This window comes from Empidonax traillii, unplaced genomic scaffold, assembly GCF_003031625.1.
Source record: "Empidonax traillii isolate 1590-97213 ecotype Southwest subspecies unplaced genomic scaffold, ASM303162v1 scaffold427:size767076, whole genome shotgun sequence".
In the NCBI taxonomy this organism is placed as follows: domain Eukaryota; kingdom Metazoa; phylum Chordata; class Aves; order Passeriformes; family Tyrannidae; genus Empidonax; species Empidonax traillii.
Window position 1 is genome coordinate 749,605 of NW_020955620.1, and position 17,030 is coordinate 766,634.

At 41.5% G+C, this 17,030-nt stretch overlaps 1 protein-coding gene across 2 annotated transcripts; it reads left to right on the top strand.

The window, feature by feature from the left end:
* Positions 1-1,728: 1,728 nt before the first annotated feature.
* Positions 1,729-13,460, top strand: LOC114062699 (alcohol dehydrogenase 1). Of its 2 annotated transcripts, none has more exons than XM_027894434.1 (9): positions 1,729-1,867; positions 4,771-4,872; positions 6,035-6,173; positions 8,243-8,330; positions 8,440-8,663; positions 9,354-9,610; positions 10,098-10,233; positions 11,477-11,615; positions 13,083-13,460. In XM_027894434.1, the coding sequence occupies exons 1-9, from the start codon at positions 1,850-1,852 to the stop codon at positions 13,105-13,107; spliced, it is 1,128 nt and encodes a 375-aa protein (XP_027750235.1). In that variant the 5' UTR covers positions 1,729-1,849; the 3' UTR covers positions 13,108-13,460. The 2 variants fall into 2 exon arrangements, with proteins under 2 accessions (XP_027750235.1, XP_027750234.1); XM_027894433.1 differs by having other exon boundaries at positions 8,440-8,659; positions 9,350-9,610.
* The last annotated feature ends 3,570 nt before the right edge of the window (positions 13,461-17,030 follow it).

The window sequence follows — 17,030 nt, forward strand, 5'->3', positions numbered from 1 at the left end:
CACTCTGGCCAGAGGACATAGTTTCCAGATGGCCTCAGCTCCACTCCCTGGAAAAAAAGTCATGGCTTTGATATGTGTATAGCTAAAGAGATGAGGAAAATTTTGAGGGGAACTCAGGAGTATTACAAGGATGTTGTGAGTTTTTGCAGGGAGAAGATTAGAAGGGCCAAAGCCCAAATAGAACTTCATCTGGCTGCTGCCGTAGGCAACAATAAAAAATGTTTCTATAAATACATTAACAGGATTAGAGCCCCATCATGCATAACGGTGACTTGGGAAGACAAATGCCATCACTCCAAATGCCCCCACCTTCATCCTTCTTCCCCCAGTATATATACTGAACATGATGCCATACGGTCTGAAATAACCCTTTGGTCAGTTTGGGTCACCTGTCCTGGCTGTGTCTCCTCCCAGCCTCCAATGCACCTCCAACTTCCTTGCTACCTTGTCACTATGAAAAACAGAAAAGGCCTTGGCTCTGTGTAAGGCCTGCTCAACTATGACAAAATCATCTCTATATTATCAACTATGTTCAGCACAAACCCAAAACAAAGTCCCATACCAGCCACTGGGAAGAAAATTAACCCTACCCCAGCCAAAACCAGCACAGAGGTTCAACAAGGCCAAGTGCTGGGTCCTGCTCTTGGGTTTCAACCACACCATGCAGTGCTACAGGAAAGGGGGCCGAGTGGCTGGAAAGTGGCCTGGAGGAAAGGGACCTGGGGGTGCTGATTGACAGACGGCTGAACATGAGCCAGCAGTGTGCCCAGGTGGGCAAGAAGGCCAATGGCATCCTGGCCTGTATCAGGAACATTGTGATCAGCAGGACTAGTCAGATTACATGCAGCATTTTATCTCTTTTTTTGCTTGTTTCTGAAGGAAAAAATCTTAATTTCAGAATGCTGGGCATAATTTGAAAAGAAGTCCACACCAAAGGCATGCAGTGCTGACCTCCACCCAATCCCTTGCACCAGCATGTTGTGCCAGGAGAGGCTGTGTGGGCATGTGAGCAGTGGTGGGGCCTGTGCTTGTGGGTGTTGAGGGAACCGAAGGGTCAGGCACTCGCAAATCCAGCAGGGTGTTGTGGCTGGTAAGATACATGCATTCTGTCCCAGCTGTTCTTGCTGACTCACAAATATCTTTGCTTATTTTTGTTTTCCCATCAGCATGATTGGCACATTGTCCTTGGACACTGTGAAGTGAAAACCATTCCAACAGATTAATGAGTAGCTGGACTGCAAAACTAAGAATTCAGGAGCTGGTACAGCCACAGCCAGACAGTGAGTGTATGTTTCTTAAGCAGCTTGCACATGTTTTAATATATCAACTGAACTCTTATGAGCGTCGCCAAAGTTCATCAGCAAAGCCTTCATGTTCTGACTGTGTCCCTGTCACTGTGACTTCAAGAGCCACTCCCCTGTTTTCTCTTTGCACGTACAGCGCCACTGAGAGTAGTGGGATTGGAGAGCAGCTCCCAGGGAGGTGGAAAGAGGGAAAAAGCTTTCAGTCAGGGCTTTTGCTTTCTTCCTGCAATGCTGAAAGCAACCAAAAGTGGGATGCAAAAAGGGGTTAGGAAGAGCGTGACAGAGGAATCAGGAAGACGGAACCAATGTAGAGAGCGAGGTTTCATCAGATAAGTGGTTTATTTTCATTCTAGCACTTTTTCTGATTAAGGGGTGGGACTCTGAGCTGGGAGGCTTGGCTAAAAGACCGGAGCTCCACTTTCAGGAGCACTTCGTAAGATCGGCTTCCAGTGTGTTGGGGAGGACTTGTGGTGCCAGCAACCCGACTGCTTTGAGGCTGAGTGAATTCTTGGCAGCAAGAATTTGAAACAGACACACCAGTCAACATGAGCACAGCGGGAAAAGTAAGCAAAAGTTTGTATTAGAACAGTTTCTTTGCTGCAGCTGAGTAATGCATTTTTAAATGCAAATTCTTTGCAGGGACACTGTAAGTCCCGGTAGTATAGCACCAGATGAGAGTTTAGGATGAAGCTGGTACAGGAGAACTGCCTTTTATTTGCAGGCCACTGTACTCTCCTAGAAAATGGTTGTTAACTCTTCAAGGCAATAGTTTATTTGAGGCAACATGAAGTAACAGCACCAGAACAACTTCCTCTCTGGGTTAGCAAACTACTTTTCATCTCTGATTGGATAGTTTAAAATACGATAGAATGTAGTAAGTGTTCAGATCAATGTATTTATCTGCTCTATCAGTTTCCATTCTGAGATCCCCCAGCGGTTTAAACTATTTTTAGCCTATTGATTTATTTATTTATTTATGATTCATATCAATTTGTTTTCTAAAACAAGGACATGTCTTACATGTCTTAAATTTTGGGGTGTAATTGTGCTGACATTAGGACAGTCATTAAATTTGAATATACATATCACAAGTCTCAAGCTTAAGTTAATGAAGACCAAAAGTTTCACATGCAATTCAGTACTGAGCTGGGGCTGAAATGAGTAGTTACATCTTTCCTAGAAAACCAGTGACAAGAGAGATGTAGGTTAATACCAGTACCCTTTGCTTCTTGCACTACTGCCGAGATGCTAACATAAGAGACCTGCAAGAGAGATTGATGGACAAGGAACCTACAAATAGAAAACAACTGAAAGCACATAGCTTGTTGGAATGTGCGTTAAGAAGGTACCAGTATCATTTGCTGTTACTGCCAGCTGTCTTCACTATTCTAAATAGAATACCAAATAGAACAAGAGAAAGGGGGAAAAAAAAAAAAAGCTGTCCTTAACTCTGAATTACTACAAATGCAAAGTTAATTGTAGCTCATGGGTACATAAATTCACCAAGTTCAGTTCTCTACCCAGCCTTGGACTGAGCATAGTAAATGAAGGGTTGTGATGTAACTTAACTGCCTCGATTTCACCATATTTATCTTGGAATGATGTGGGAGCTACCATGCATTTTATGTAACCAAGCAGCATAATCCTCGTGCCCTGTAAAAGGGTGTGTTTCTGCGCCTACCCTCCCCCACCGCAGTAACTTGCAGGGTTGGTAGAACACAGGGAAAAAAACCCTGACTCCAGCCTGTGCTTGTCTTGACAGATGAAGTGGGTGATAGCGTGCTGGTGGTGCTTCTGTGGGATTCTGTCGTAATCCGTAAACAATTACAGGGACACAACCACCAGAACAACGCACAGTTAACCAATGTCTTAGAGATTTGTTTGTTCTCAGCAATCCACCATTGTTGGCTACCTTTGTTCTAGGAAACACTACATGTTCTTTGCATGTGCAAGTCATGAAATCATCATTGCGCTCCGTGTGAAATGCATAAACCACCCTTTTTTGGTTTTTTTAAACAAGTTTCCTGGAAAATGTGGCCCTTTAAAATGTGATCTTTGGTCTCACTTGTGAATATTTTATTAATCAGTCATTTGACACATGACCTGTTACATTTTGTGTAAATATCTCTTGAGGCAGTTTTTTTCAAAGCATTGTGCCCATCCCACTTTGTGTCTAGCTGCTGATAATGCACTACTTTATTTCATATGTTTAGTATTTCCTAGTAATTAATTCCTTTGTTACCAGTTTACAGTTTGTGGATAATTAGACATTATTTCTACTTCTACTTCAAAAGCTTTGTTACTAAAAATTTGTTTATTTGTTTTTTTGTTTTCCCCTGGGAATTTTGCAGCACACTGGAGTTCAATTGGCCCAGTGATGGAGGATACTCATGCATGTGCTCAACTTCCTGCATCATGGACTCAATTTCCCTCCGTTTCCCTCTCAAAATAATGCCACCCGAACACTCGAGTCAGTAGACTTAATAGAGTGACTGAGGACTTAATACTGTGTCACTCATAAGGTTGTCACAGAAAACCATATTCCAGGGCCTGGGGCTGTTTAAAGATCTGGGATAGGCTGAGACCACCAAGGAAGGACGAGAATAGATATGGGGACTGCTTTTGAATACACTAGGATTGAGACTGCAGGGAGGAAACCTTCTGTCTGAGAGCCTGGGAGTGAAAAATGCTCCTCTCTCTTCTCTCAGTGACAGACGATCAGAGCTGTCAGTACCTGGACAAACCTGAAGGACTAATGGACAAACTTTAACCTAACAGATAGGAAAAAAACCACCCAAATCCGGTCTTGGGTAGCAACCCCGCTGGAGTTAAATGTCCCTTCTGAGAAGGAAGGTACCTAAGCATGGATAATATTGTGCTGAAGGTACTGCTCAAGATCACCTCTGCCTACTGCTGCACCATTTTGCATAGGTGTCCTTTCAGCCGTCACCTCATGGCTGAATTTGGGCTCTACTAAAACATTTATAAACCTGTATTAGGCTCCGAATTCCATTTTTAGCAATTCTGTCAGTTCCCAACACAGGCAATCCTAGGCAACACAGACTTTATCACTACCTGATATGTGGCATCATTTAGTGTGCCATCTCCAAGAAGACACAAATATGCACAAGTAATCCCCAACATGGCAAAAAAAATCCTCCAAGGAAGTTAGAGAAGGATCAGTGAGTATGAACAAGGTATCCAGTTATCTTGGAGACAATACATGCTTCAGAAAACTTGATGTGACAGAAATATGAGCAAAGTCAGACATGATCTTGGTGGAGCTAATAAATTACACTGTCCTTTGGTGTTGGCTCTTTTGCTATATATTGTTTGGTTTCTTCCCCTGTAGTTTTCCCTCTCTTTTCCACAGATATGAGCAGGAGTTTCACATGCAGAAATGTAAGAATCTGCCTGTGTGATGAAAATGCAAGTGCCATTCCTGTTTTCTCTGCTCTGTTTGCAGGTTATTAAGTGCAAAGCAGCAGTACTGTGGGAAGCCAATAAACCATTTAGTATTGAGGAAGTGGAAGTTGCCCCACCAAAAGAACATGAAGTTCGCATAAAGGTGCTAAAAATAAAACTTAAAACAACTCTTATGACTTGCATTCTGTCTTGCTTTTTATCAGAATTATTTTTATAAATTTTAAAGATCCAGTCAGAAAACATTCTACTAGTGAGCAATTACTAATCAGTGAGCTCCTATGGAACATGTTTAAAGTCCTAAATTTGATAATGAGTTTCCAAAAAAAAAAAAAAAAAAAAAAAATATGTTTACTGACATTTGTTTTTCTAATAAGCTGAAAAAATTACAGTACAAGACAAAAAAATCAGAATCTCCTGCAGAGTGGAGCAAGAAATTTTCTTTGACTTTGTTTGAATCTGTGCTAGGATATAGCCCAGTAGGGCTAGGAGCTTCCTTTTTCACCAGGATATTGATCTCAGTGGAATTCAGCAGCAGTTTTAAGTTTTCATTTTAGAGCAGTTTCAAATGTTACAGAAGTGAGAAAACCCTCTCATGGGGCTGACAACTCCATTTGTCAGAATAAAAGTTGTAAATACACACCTGAATGTTTCAAAAGAAATACTGCTCTTCTAGCTGCAAGAAAAGGCAAAATGTGATATAAAATTCTACATGTAGCTTAAATTTTTATATATGTAGCATATACAAATATTTAAAATATAGAAATAATATGTAATAATTATTACGTAATTATCTATATCATTGTATAATACATAATTTATATAACATCTATTTTATTATTTAGTGTGATCTAATCTAAGTATAATAAATATAAAATATACACAATATTTCTATGTTTATAAATATGTCGTTAATTTACATAATTTTATAGTAATTCTGTAATATTACAAATCTTGTATGTATTTATATATAAATATTAGGAATAATTTAATTTATTCTCTTCTTCCTATGTAATTGTATTGCTAGAACATTGGTTCTGCCAGATAGTCAGTGTGACTCCCTATACAGCCCAGTACTGCAGAGAAAACATTCACAAAGGAGCCTTGCTCTGTAGATTAAAGACCAATACATACCATGAAAATCTTGAATCATGCTACCAAAATTGTGTTACCTGTAGTTTTATTGTATGCGTATTGGATTTTGGAGGAAAGCAAGTGACTTCTCCAAATGTAAGATAGCATTTCACTTCCAGATATGACATGACATAGTTAAATGCTGAAATATTGTTGTCTTTCCTGTAAATCAGATCATGGCCACAGGGATCTGTCGCTCTGATGACCACGTGATAACTGGTGCACTGGTTATGCCTTTTCCAATAATTCTTGGGCATGAAGCAGCTGGTGTTGTGGAGAGTGTTGGGCAGGGAGTGACTTCGTTCAAACCAGGTATGGAGCAGCAACTCAACACAAACCCTGTGCTGAGTTTCCTGACTCCTCTTTAAGTCAAATATTATTACATTTGTGAGTATTCGTATTGCTGAGGAAAATATTCCAACTTCAATTCTTTTCAAGGATACCTTAGAAGACACTACCTGTGTTTAGGTCTTTCTGTGTTCCCAGTCTTGGTTTATTTTCTGATTTTCTCTTCAGTTTCTTTTGGTTTTGGGAAAAACACCTGCAGCTTGCTTTCCACCTACAGAGCGCTTTTCCTGTCATGGGACTAAGAACATAGATTCTTTGCTGTTGGTCACAGGAAATCAGGTATTAGCTGCAGATTCTTTGAACACAGTTTATACAGCTAATCTCTCTCAAGAATAAGGCAAAGCAAAGCACTAGACAATACATCAAAGTACCTCCTTTCAGTTCTCCTAACAGCTAAATAATCCATTGACTTCAGTAAACCAGAACTTAGGTCTGTGTGTTCAATTACTTCACTTTAAAAACATCAGGGCACGATTGGAGTGCCCACCCTACTGCAGGCTTTGCATGTGGGCAGCGCCAGTGCAGGTGAGCCAGTGCTGCTCCCTGAGGGCTGCGCTGCTCCGAGGACACTCCTCTGGACCAGCTGCTCCTCTCACTACGTTCTCTTTGAGCAACACTGCGCAGATGGTCAGTGAAAGGTGCCAGTTTTCCTCCAGCTGCTGCAAGATGAGGTGGGATTTCTGTATGCTTTTATAGGACTGAACAAATTCCAACAAGGGGAAAATTTTAAAGAGAAAATATGCAGTGAAAAAAAAATCTGCATAGAAATGCTCAATTTCCAGGCAGCTTGGTATGATACCTAAGTAGTTCGCTTTGAACACCAACGTACTTCCCGTGTCTTTGTCCACATTGATGAGTAAGAAGTCTGTCCAAAGCAGGTTGGTATGTATAAGAAAAAATTTTATTAGAGATTTCTGCTTTAACTCCACACAAATATGCATATTGCAAAATTCAGTGGTAGCTCTGACTGCTTTTTCTCTTATGTCTGGGTTCATGAATCACTCTGTTGTCTCATTCTAGCTGCCCCGTGTTTCCAGGTGAGATGAAGCAGCAAGCCTGAACACACAAGTGCACCAAATCACATTTCTCATATGTTGCCTAATTTACACCTTCAAGTTCTAAGAAAGGCTCCAAGATGTGCAAAGTTTCTTTAGCAGAATGATTACTAAGCCCATGTCACATTTCTAAGTTAACTGAGGGTTGGGGTCGTGGTGGCATTTGATGTTCTGTAGGCATTTTCCATTTTTAGTGGAAATAAAAAAATTCCCTGGACTTTCAGTGTGTCAAGGATTAGCCAAATTTTAAAACTGACAAATCATAAACTGATCTGTATTAGGAAATGCCTGTTTAGAGATTGTTAGGGATTTACCATACATCGTTGCTGTGGAAATTGCGCAGGAGTGAAAAATTGCACTGGGGAGCTATGTCCTACTTTGCTCATCATATAATTGGGCTAGAGAATTACAGATTTTGGCTTAGTTTGTGTGTGTTACTGCTTCTCTAACAAATATTTTGCCTACCTTTACTCCAGTGCAACAGTAATAGGACTGCTAATAGCAAAGAGGCTCAAGAGGACTGAAAAATTAATGCTTAATTACTCATTCTTTGTATGCACATTTACAGCCCTGTTATCTTAGCACTGCAGTCTAGGGGATGTCAGGTTTTATTTCAGTTTCTTTATTTGTGTATTACTATTTTCCTTTTACACAGAAGATGGAATAAACTGCTGAATAAGTACTTCAGGAATATCATTAGCAAAAATGGTTTTATGACATAAGCCAGAGTCAGTTCTATGGAAAGACACCAGGAATTTTGCATATCAAAATTAGTTGTCATAACTTTGCCCTAAGGATGGCCTTTATATAAAACACAAAGAGATGGTTTATCTTCCAAGGGCAGCAGAAGGAAATAAAACCATCATTGCACTCCTAGTGAGCATTTGCCTGGCAATTAAATACACTTGCTTCATGTTTTTATTTGCATGCTTCTTGTTTGCCTTTTCTAATCCTCTGTCATTACTGTTTTATTTCTAGGAGACAAGGTTATTCCACTCTTTATTCCACAGTGCGGGGAGTGCAAGAGTTGCTTAGGCACCAAGGGTAACCTGTGCAGTAACACTGAGTGAGTTTTCCTTGGTTACTTACAATCCTAATTTGATTTTTCTTGATACAAAACTGATTACACACAACAAGATTTCACTTTCCATTCTTTCTGGTCATCTTTCAAACAGCCTTGCTTCGGGAGCTGGATTAATGCCTGATGGCACCACTAGATTCACCTGCAAGGGAAAAGCAATTCACCATTTTCTTGGTACAAGTACCTTCACTGAGTACACAGTAGTGCATGAATCTGCTTTGGCCAAAATCGATTCTGCTGCTCCTCTGGAAAAAGTTTGTCTGATTGGCTGTGGATTTTCAACTGGTTATGGGGCTGCTCTGCAGACTGCCAAGGTAAGTATTGTGGTGGGTGTTTCTGATATCTCGTGGGGTCTGGTCAGGATTGTGTGGCCTGCAAGTGGGTCGTCGGCATGGCAGCCAGGAGGTATAGACTCTGCTTACAGCAGGGTGGAAAGAAGACACTAGTTCTTTGCTTACTTCAGATTCTCCATCTCTAAGGTACTCAGAAGTCTTCAGCTCAAAATCCAGTAAAAATACTTATTACCAACTATCAAGTTTTCCCTCATAGCTTTATCATCCCTGTAAAATGTTACAGCAGAGCTTTTTTGTTTTATTGTAACTGAAGTGTAGGAATTCATAGAAGGCTATATATGTAACACTTATAATTCATAGCAATACATGAATGGCAGCTGGCACTGACTCCAGTGAAGTGACACTACAGATCTTAACACCGATGGAATATGAAGCATCATAAGAGAAACAAAAAGGTGTGTCTAAACCTGAAGCTGAGGCATATAATGAAAACCTGGTCTCAGAACTGTATTTCAGGGACAATTTCTCTTAGTCGCATGTAGGTTTGCAACAGTATAGCTGGCTACTGCACTAGTAGGTATGCATTTGCAAATTCCTCCTCTAATCTCTAGATTAAAGAAGTGTCTCAAGTGAAATCATGTTAATAATGAGAAAATGCATTGTACTTTCCCTACACTGTAACAGTATTCCATGTTTACATGGTTATTTTAGGTGGAACCAGGCTCCACCTGTGCAGTCTTTGGCCTCGGAGGAGTTGGCCTCTCCGTTATCATGGGCTGCAAGGTGGCTGGAGCCTCCCGCATCATTGCCGTGGATATCAATAGTGACAAGTTTGCCAAGGCCAAAGAGCTGGGAGCCACCGACTGCGTCAACCCTAAAGATTTCCAGAAGCCCATTCACGAAGTGTTGATTGAAATGACTGGCCAGGGCGTGGATTACTCCTTCGAGGTCATCGGCCGCACGGATACCATGGTAATGCAGGCACAGGGCACGGCCAAATGAGGCACTAGGTTGTCAGCACTCTCTTCACTAACCCACTGAGCACCAAGAATTAGGAGCTGAGCGCCACTGGCAAAGTAGCAAGCTAAGCTGTCAAGTCTGCGACTGAGATGCAGAGTCAGAAGCATGCTCCGGAACTTAGGAAAGGGAACTTCACTGTAGTGCCCTGGCTTAATCAGGGTGGCTAAATTTCACATAGCCCATTATCTGCTTTCCAACTGTGCCTTATGACTAATGACTGAGACAAAATGGGGAGGGGAAGGAGAACAAAGCTAAGAATACCTACAAGCAGATACAATGGTGTGAGCGTTTCGCCACGGAAATTTTCTTTTTATGTGGTCTCAGTTACAAAAAATGAATTGCAAGTAGAACCCTGGGAGGAGGAGGTGGAGTTCAAACTTTTGTGCACTAGCAGGAAATCTGTTATGGCTCTGGGTGTGTCCTTCTGTTTCAAATACAGACTGCAGCCTTGGCGTGTTGCCAGTACAACTACGGAGTCAGTGTGATTGTGGGAGTGCCCCCTGCAGCAGAAAAGATCACTTTTGATCCCATGCTCCTCTTCACTGGTCGCAGCTGGAAAGGCTCTGTCTTTGGAGGTAAGGACTTGGAAAGATGGGGTTTAATTGGCTTGAGAAACTTGTAAATTATCTTGGATGAAAAAAGGATATGTCAAATTCATTGCTTACGTTTTCTTATTGGAAGCAATACTGATAGCTATTCTGCTGACAAAGAAGTACGTAAGGAATTAATCATGGGAACTGTTAGTTTACAGCAAGAGAAGGAGGGAGAAAAACAAAAAGGGGGAAGAAAGGGAAGAAGAGAGAGAGAAAGGAGGAGATAAAATGTAAGAAAATAGAGAAAGAGGAAAGAAGAAAAAGAGGGGGAAATGAGAAAAAAAGGGAGAGAGAAAGAACAAAGAAAAGGAAGGGAGGGACGGGAGGAGAACCGATGAAAGTAAAGCAGAAGGAATGAGATAAAGAGAAAGATAAGGGAAGGACAAAGGGAGAAAAAAGAGAAAATAACAAAAGGATAACAAAAAGATAAACAGAGGAGAGAGGGAGTGGGAGAAAAAGAGCCACACCCAAAAAGAGAACAAGAGGGAGAGAAAGACAGCAGGAGAGATGGAGAGTCAGGACTGTAAAGGACATCAGGAGTCATACCCAGCTGATTTCTACATAGGTCAGACCCCAGCTCAGCCCCTTGCCAGCTGCTGACAGTCCTTTCCAGTTCTTTCTCTTTTTGGAGCTCTCCCAGCAGAGTCCCACACTCAGCAAGTCCCTCACTCAACACAAAGCTGAAGGACACAGAAAACTTGTTTCCAGCAACAGGTTTTCTCACTCATAGCCAGCTCCTCTGATGTATTCAGCAGACACTGAATGTAATAGCAGAGACCAATTAGGTTCCTCTGGAAGGACATCCTACTGTTTAATTAGATAAAGCTGTGACAGCTTTATCTAATAGTGCTTGTAAGAAAAAAGATATGCATCCACCATCCACCCCCAATTTTGACTAGACAATCAGTTTCCACTTAGCATGTATGAAATGGGATTAAGCTGAAACAGTATTTGATGTGGGGGAAAGCTTGGATTCTGTAAAGATTCATATTTTTACTGGTCTTCTACCAGTAAAGCACTTAATGGGTTTGTCACATGTGGAATAGCTGCACTTCATCCCATGTTTCCTGCTGGCATCCTGTTAAAAAGGTAAAGACATGCTGCAATATTTCATCCTCTTACTGTACTATAGCAAGTTTATCTAAAATTTAAGCTGCTGTGGGTTTTATCTGTTTTCACAAGCATTTAATGTTTCACTATCCATTGTCTCTTGGATTTTTTTCAGGCTGGAGGAGTAAAGATTCAGTCCCTAAACTGGTTGCTGACTACATGAATAAAAAATTTGTTCTGGATCCATTAATAACCCACACACTTACTTTAACACAAATCAATGAAGGATTTGATCTGCTGAGAACAGGGAAGAGGTAAACATTGTTTCACTGTAAATGTTCATGCAGTTCAGCACAGTAAAGTTTCTGTATAAATAGCTTAAAGGAGCTGTACAGTGAGACAGAGCCTGACTTAATGGCAGAGAATGGGGAAGGCAGCCCACTACGCCCTTTAATCTCTCCCAGTGTGTGCCCATGGGTTGCAACCATGACGATAAAGCCAGCAAACCTTCAGCTTTTGGAATGCAATGGGCCCTGGCCTTCCTTTCAGGGGTGAGAGTGAGAAAAGACAATGCCAGTGAGGAAGTCTTTGCCCACCACCCACTGGAAAAGAGCACACAGCCAAGGGAGTGTGGGAACGCCAAGCTGCAGAGTGCCAGGGGGTTAGCTATGTCACATTCCAAGAAACATTTCAGGATGAGGAGCAGGAACACAGTAAGAGCCTATCTTTATTGTAAGAGCAACTTGCCATTCCTCTTGTGAGTTATGTAATAGTCCCAGTGCAATTGGTTCCGAAGTCTCTGGGTACTCTACCTTGAACTTCAGAGCTTTTCAAAAAGGAAAGTATTTGGTGTATATATACATTACAAACTCAGAATCTGGCTCTTGAGCATTCCTCAAATATTGTGAAAGTTCAGCTCGGAAGCTGCTTTCATAGGGTATTGAAATTGGAAATATTTTTTTGCCAAAGACATTTGACAAGGTTCATCATGGGAATTCAAAATTGTCCTTAGCAGAAGTAGGAAATACTTTTGTATACCTTAGTGTGTGGGGACTACCCTTTTTGAAAGTTCTAGGTGTTTATAATTTACACAGTCTGGAGAATTACCTTCATGTTTCCTTTTAATTGTCATTTTCTAGCAGCTATTTTATGCATTACTTGCTCTGAATAGAAAAAAGCGTGTTACACAAGAATTTAAGGCCCTGAGGTTTTTCTCAGGCTCTAATGATGCAGCACACACTTCATTTTATGATGGTCCTTATTTTAGATGTATTATAAATGTTAGTTTTAGCTTTTAGTGTAACAAATTGGAAAGTGGTGAGGACAGAGATGCCATCAGCTTTGCTAGAATACTGATAGTCAACCTGAAGACAGAGGCACATTGCAGCTGATCATTTTTACTGAGTGAAATGCTTCAGTGTTTCAGCACAGAATAAGTTGTACCAGTCAGAGGTTACCCTTACAGCCATTTGTAACTGGAAGAATGGATCTAAGCCCCCCCTCCCAAGAACTTCCCAGGCTATAGTTGGTAATTAAATACCAGGAGCCCTGGGCCTCATCGGTGAAGGCTTTGCAGTCTTATGTGAATTTTGTTCTCTGCATCTGCAGCCAGATTTGCACATCTGCTCTGTTATTTTGCTGCAAGCTGGGATGGGGAGCAGGCAGGGAGGGAATACCCTGGTTGACAGCAGTAGCCTAGATTATCAGAGGAAACAGCAGCCTTCTGCTGATGTTAGCCCAGGGCTTTTCTACAGTCACTAACTTGCCATTTTATATTGCAGTATTCGCACTGTCCTGAAGTTTTAGGATTCTCTGATGTTAAGCAGCAGATAACTCAGCACCAGTACAAACTTCACCATCCTCCAATACAACTGATATGAAATACAAATCAAGATATTCTTGAAAGGTCTACCACCACCATCCTTCAATAAAAGGATCAAGCTCAAACTCCACACTTCAAGCCCAACATTTATAAATGAAATAACCTTTTTCCATCTATCTCCTTCTCCTTATTCTTGTTTTAAATCCTCTACATGGTGCTGTAATTTTTTAATAGCCAGTTATAAATTACAGAACTTGCTGCCACCACAGGTGCTATAAAAATTTTGATTTTTTAGAATTGCTTATAATAGGCAATCTTTTAATAAAATAAAAATGAAAAAAAGAAGGCTTCCATAACACCACAAACTTAAGAGACTTGTTCATGCAGTTCAGCACAGTAAAACTTTTAAGTTAGAACTATGTATCCATCCTGAATGACTTTAGCATTCCAGTGCCTGATAGGCAAGGAAATTACTGCAGAAATTAAAATTTATGGTGACCATGTGTTTGAGTTAATAATTTCAGTAAATGATATTTAAGTACATCACAGACTTAAGTACTGAAGAATGTCTCCTCATTGGACATTTTAGCAAATTAACACCTCCAGACATTTTATGTAAAACTGCTGTGGTGGTGGTTTGTGTTGTGGTTTGTCTTTGGTGGGTTTTGTTGTTTTATTTTCTTTACCTTTGTGCCTCTTTCTTGGGGTTGTTTTAGTTGTTGATCAGTATGGTTTTAGATCTTTGGCCACTTTATACAACTGCATCTGATGTTTGGGAAACAATGTGAAGAAATAAGAATGTGCATCAAATACTGGGTTTTGTTTCCATTACATAAAGGGGAGGTTTCTTAACCTCTTGAGTGTGAATACGGAGTAAAGGGGAAAAAGCAGGTGACTGGTAACGGTCTGCAACAACTCAAACATACAGCATCTTGCTGCTTTCTGCATTTCCAGTGTGTAAACAGGAATAGAGGCTGTTTCTCTCTTGACAAATATGGTCAATGTTGACTTATCTTTTGAAAGGACTAATCAGAGCTTGCAGGCACTCAATGCGTGGCAGCTGGGTAGAAGAGTCCATGAAGTAAGGGGACTCTGTGCTGATGGTGAGTTACTTGTTTGTGTCAGCAGAGTCTTTGAGCTGCTCAGCTAGTTTAATGAGTTGAGGACAAAGTTTACCAAGAGATTAGACTTTAACAGAAGAAGATCCTTGAACATGTGAATAAACTAAATTTACACAATTGAGACTTGAACTTCAGTCTTCAGAGTAGAAGAGGAAAAAAATAGGGCTAGAGAATAAATTACAACAAATCTCATTTCTGTGCTCTTCGGGATGATGCAAAGCCCATTTTTGTTGTTGTAATCTGCCAAGCATGGTAAACACCTACTGTTAGTATCTCTACTAGGATAGTTGCTAGTGTCCAAAACAATAAACATTAAATCATTCTCCTTAGGGACATTCTATAAGGCTGCCATCTAGTTCTGTCTTCACATGGAGGAATGAAATGTCTTCTGACTAGAGAAGAACAAAAAGTTCATACATACTTCCCTAGAGTATTTTGCCCTGCAGATCCTCATCAACACTCAGCTGAAGATCAGTTTGTTTATGTGATTGTACAGCTTGGACAGAAGGTTTCTGTCCATGTTTCCTAATGGCTCTCTGGCTCTGAGGTACTCCAGGTGGGTTCAGGGCAACATACAGCAGCTCTGTGTAAGCCTCCATTTAGGAGCTTTCCTAGGAGCAAGTAGAGACCACACTCCCCATCAGAGCACCAGATGTCCACTAGCACATGATGACGCCATGAAAAATCCACAAAAGAACATGAAAAATCCAGTAATTTCCCAAGAAACAAACTCTCTATTTGACAAAGCACAAATGGTGTTTCCTCAAACCTTGAACTATGCCAGTGTTTACTGAACATCAACTTGGCTTCTCATACAGCTGAGCACTCCCACGTTTCTGCTCTCCCACCACATCCCACCCACCCAGCCACTCCCCCAGGAAACAGCACAGGACAGTTGTGCAGCTCCAGCAGCAAATGCTGCAGCGTGCAGAGACATGAACTGTGCAGCTCTATTTCTACGTGCTTGTGAGATCACCCTCCCTGACAGTGCATGACGGACAATTACCACACAGCATAGTCCCCTCCGCTGCTTCCAGGTTATCAGATGGAGAACTCTGACCCCAGTAATAAAAGCAACTGTGCTACACAGATACCTAGGAGACAACAAGCCCATGTTTTGTTCAAGGGTTATCACATCTTTAGGGAAGTGAAAAAAATTTTTCCTCTTACAGATGCATAAATCATAAGTCATGACAGATTTTTATTTTTTTTTTTTTAATGCAGCAGGCAGGCCAGGCTGAATATTGACCAACTTAAAAACTTCATTCTAAAACTCTTTATTTCTGGGAAATTATACATCACCAGCATTCATGGTCTGATTGAGACTACAAAAAGTGCGCAAACAGTGTATGAAAAAGTAGAAATTTAATGGAAAAAATGGTAGATGTCCCTGTTCACCTGAAATACAGATCAAAATGATCCACAAGTGCATACTGGCTCCAGTGCCAACTGCTCATCTCCAAGACAGGAGCATGGCAGCACCTGGCCATCACCCCTAGAGGTTGGGCTTGACCAGCAGTGCCAAGAAGCAATTCCATGTGGCTGGAACTGCTGTCACACCAGAGGGCCACCATGCTCTGTGCCAGAGCTCATCCAGCTGCTGGGGTGTGGTAGTGCAGCTTGGCTGCATCAGTGAAGCAGGAGATGGGTTGAGACTTGGGGGCCCAACCTGCCAACAGCTGCTGCTGACCTTCCCCCTCGGCCCATGAAGCGGGGTTGGGACACAAGGTGGCAAGCGCCAACACAAACCTCTGTGTGAAGTACAGAACACAGAAACATGGGGCTGATGTCTTCCCAAATGCAGAAGCAGTTCCCAAACACAAATGCTGCTCCTCTCAGCCTGGCTCTCCAACAAGAAGACTTATTCTTACTCATCCATTGTCGTGGTTTTGCTCTGGGTTAATTTGCTTTCCACCCCCCACACAATTATTATTAGCTGAGAGAAGGTTTATGCAGACAAAAGAGACACGATTTGGGGAAAATAATATGATCATTTATTACTAGTAAAACAAAAACTACTAAAGAACTATATCTACAATAATTCTACTTAAGTAAAAGTGCTATGTATTTACAGAAATATTTCTCCCCCCTTTATACCAGTCCAAGGAGGAGAAGCAGTCTTATTCTCTATTCTCAGAGTTCCAGTTCTCTCTCCAGTAATTCTGCCGCACTCTCGTCACAACTGGAACTTTTTCATCTCTCTCTCTCGCTCGGTGTCGGCCTCCAGGGCTGGGCCTACCCCCCTCCTGGGTTAAGACTGAAGGCTGAGTGTTACCCAAGTCCTGAAGGGTCTTCCTTCCATAGGCTTGCAAGGGGACACTTGCTCACTATGGATCTTCTTCCACGGAGTTACAGGGAATAATGGCTTAAGAGTCCACCCCTATTTCCCTATGGAGGTCCCTCCCCATGGGAAAACAGTCCTTGACAGACTTCTCGGCGTGGGTCTAGTACGGATCCCACGCACACACGGATCCCAACATCCCTACCCGAGCCGTTATTTGCTCCAGTGTAGGTCTTCTCAGGGTCACAAAATCTTCAACAGCAGTATGGATCCACACACACATGGATCCCAAGCTTACCTAAACCATTCTGCTCCAGCGTAAGCTTCATTCCCCTCAGGGTCATATTCAGAGTTACAAATTTTCAACAGATCTCTGCTTTATCTCAGTCTTTCTCATGAAGTTTCGATTCTCTTCGGTACATCCACAAGCTCTTCTGTGAGCCACATGGGGGGTCTCCTCACCCCAACAAACTCTTACAGGTGACAGGGATTACTTTTCAGTCTT

What these genes read in the sequence shown, in the direction of transcription:
- LOC114062699 (XM_027894434.1), top strand. An exon ending in AGTGACTTCGTTCAAACCAG is followed by an intron (nt 6,174 to 8,242) that starts GTATGGAGCAGC and finishes TTTTATTTCTAG; the next exon opens with GAGACAAGGTTATTCCACTC. An exon ending in CTGCTGAGAACAGGGAAGAG is followed by an intron (nt 11,616 to 13,082) that starts GTAAACATTGTT and finishes TTTATATTGCAG; the next exon opens with TATTCGCACTGTCCTGAAGT.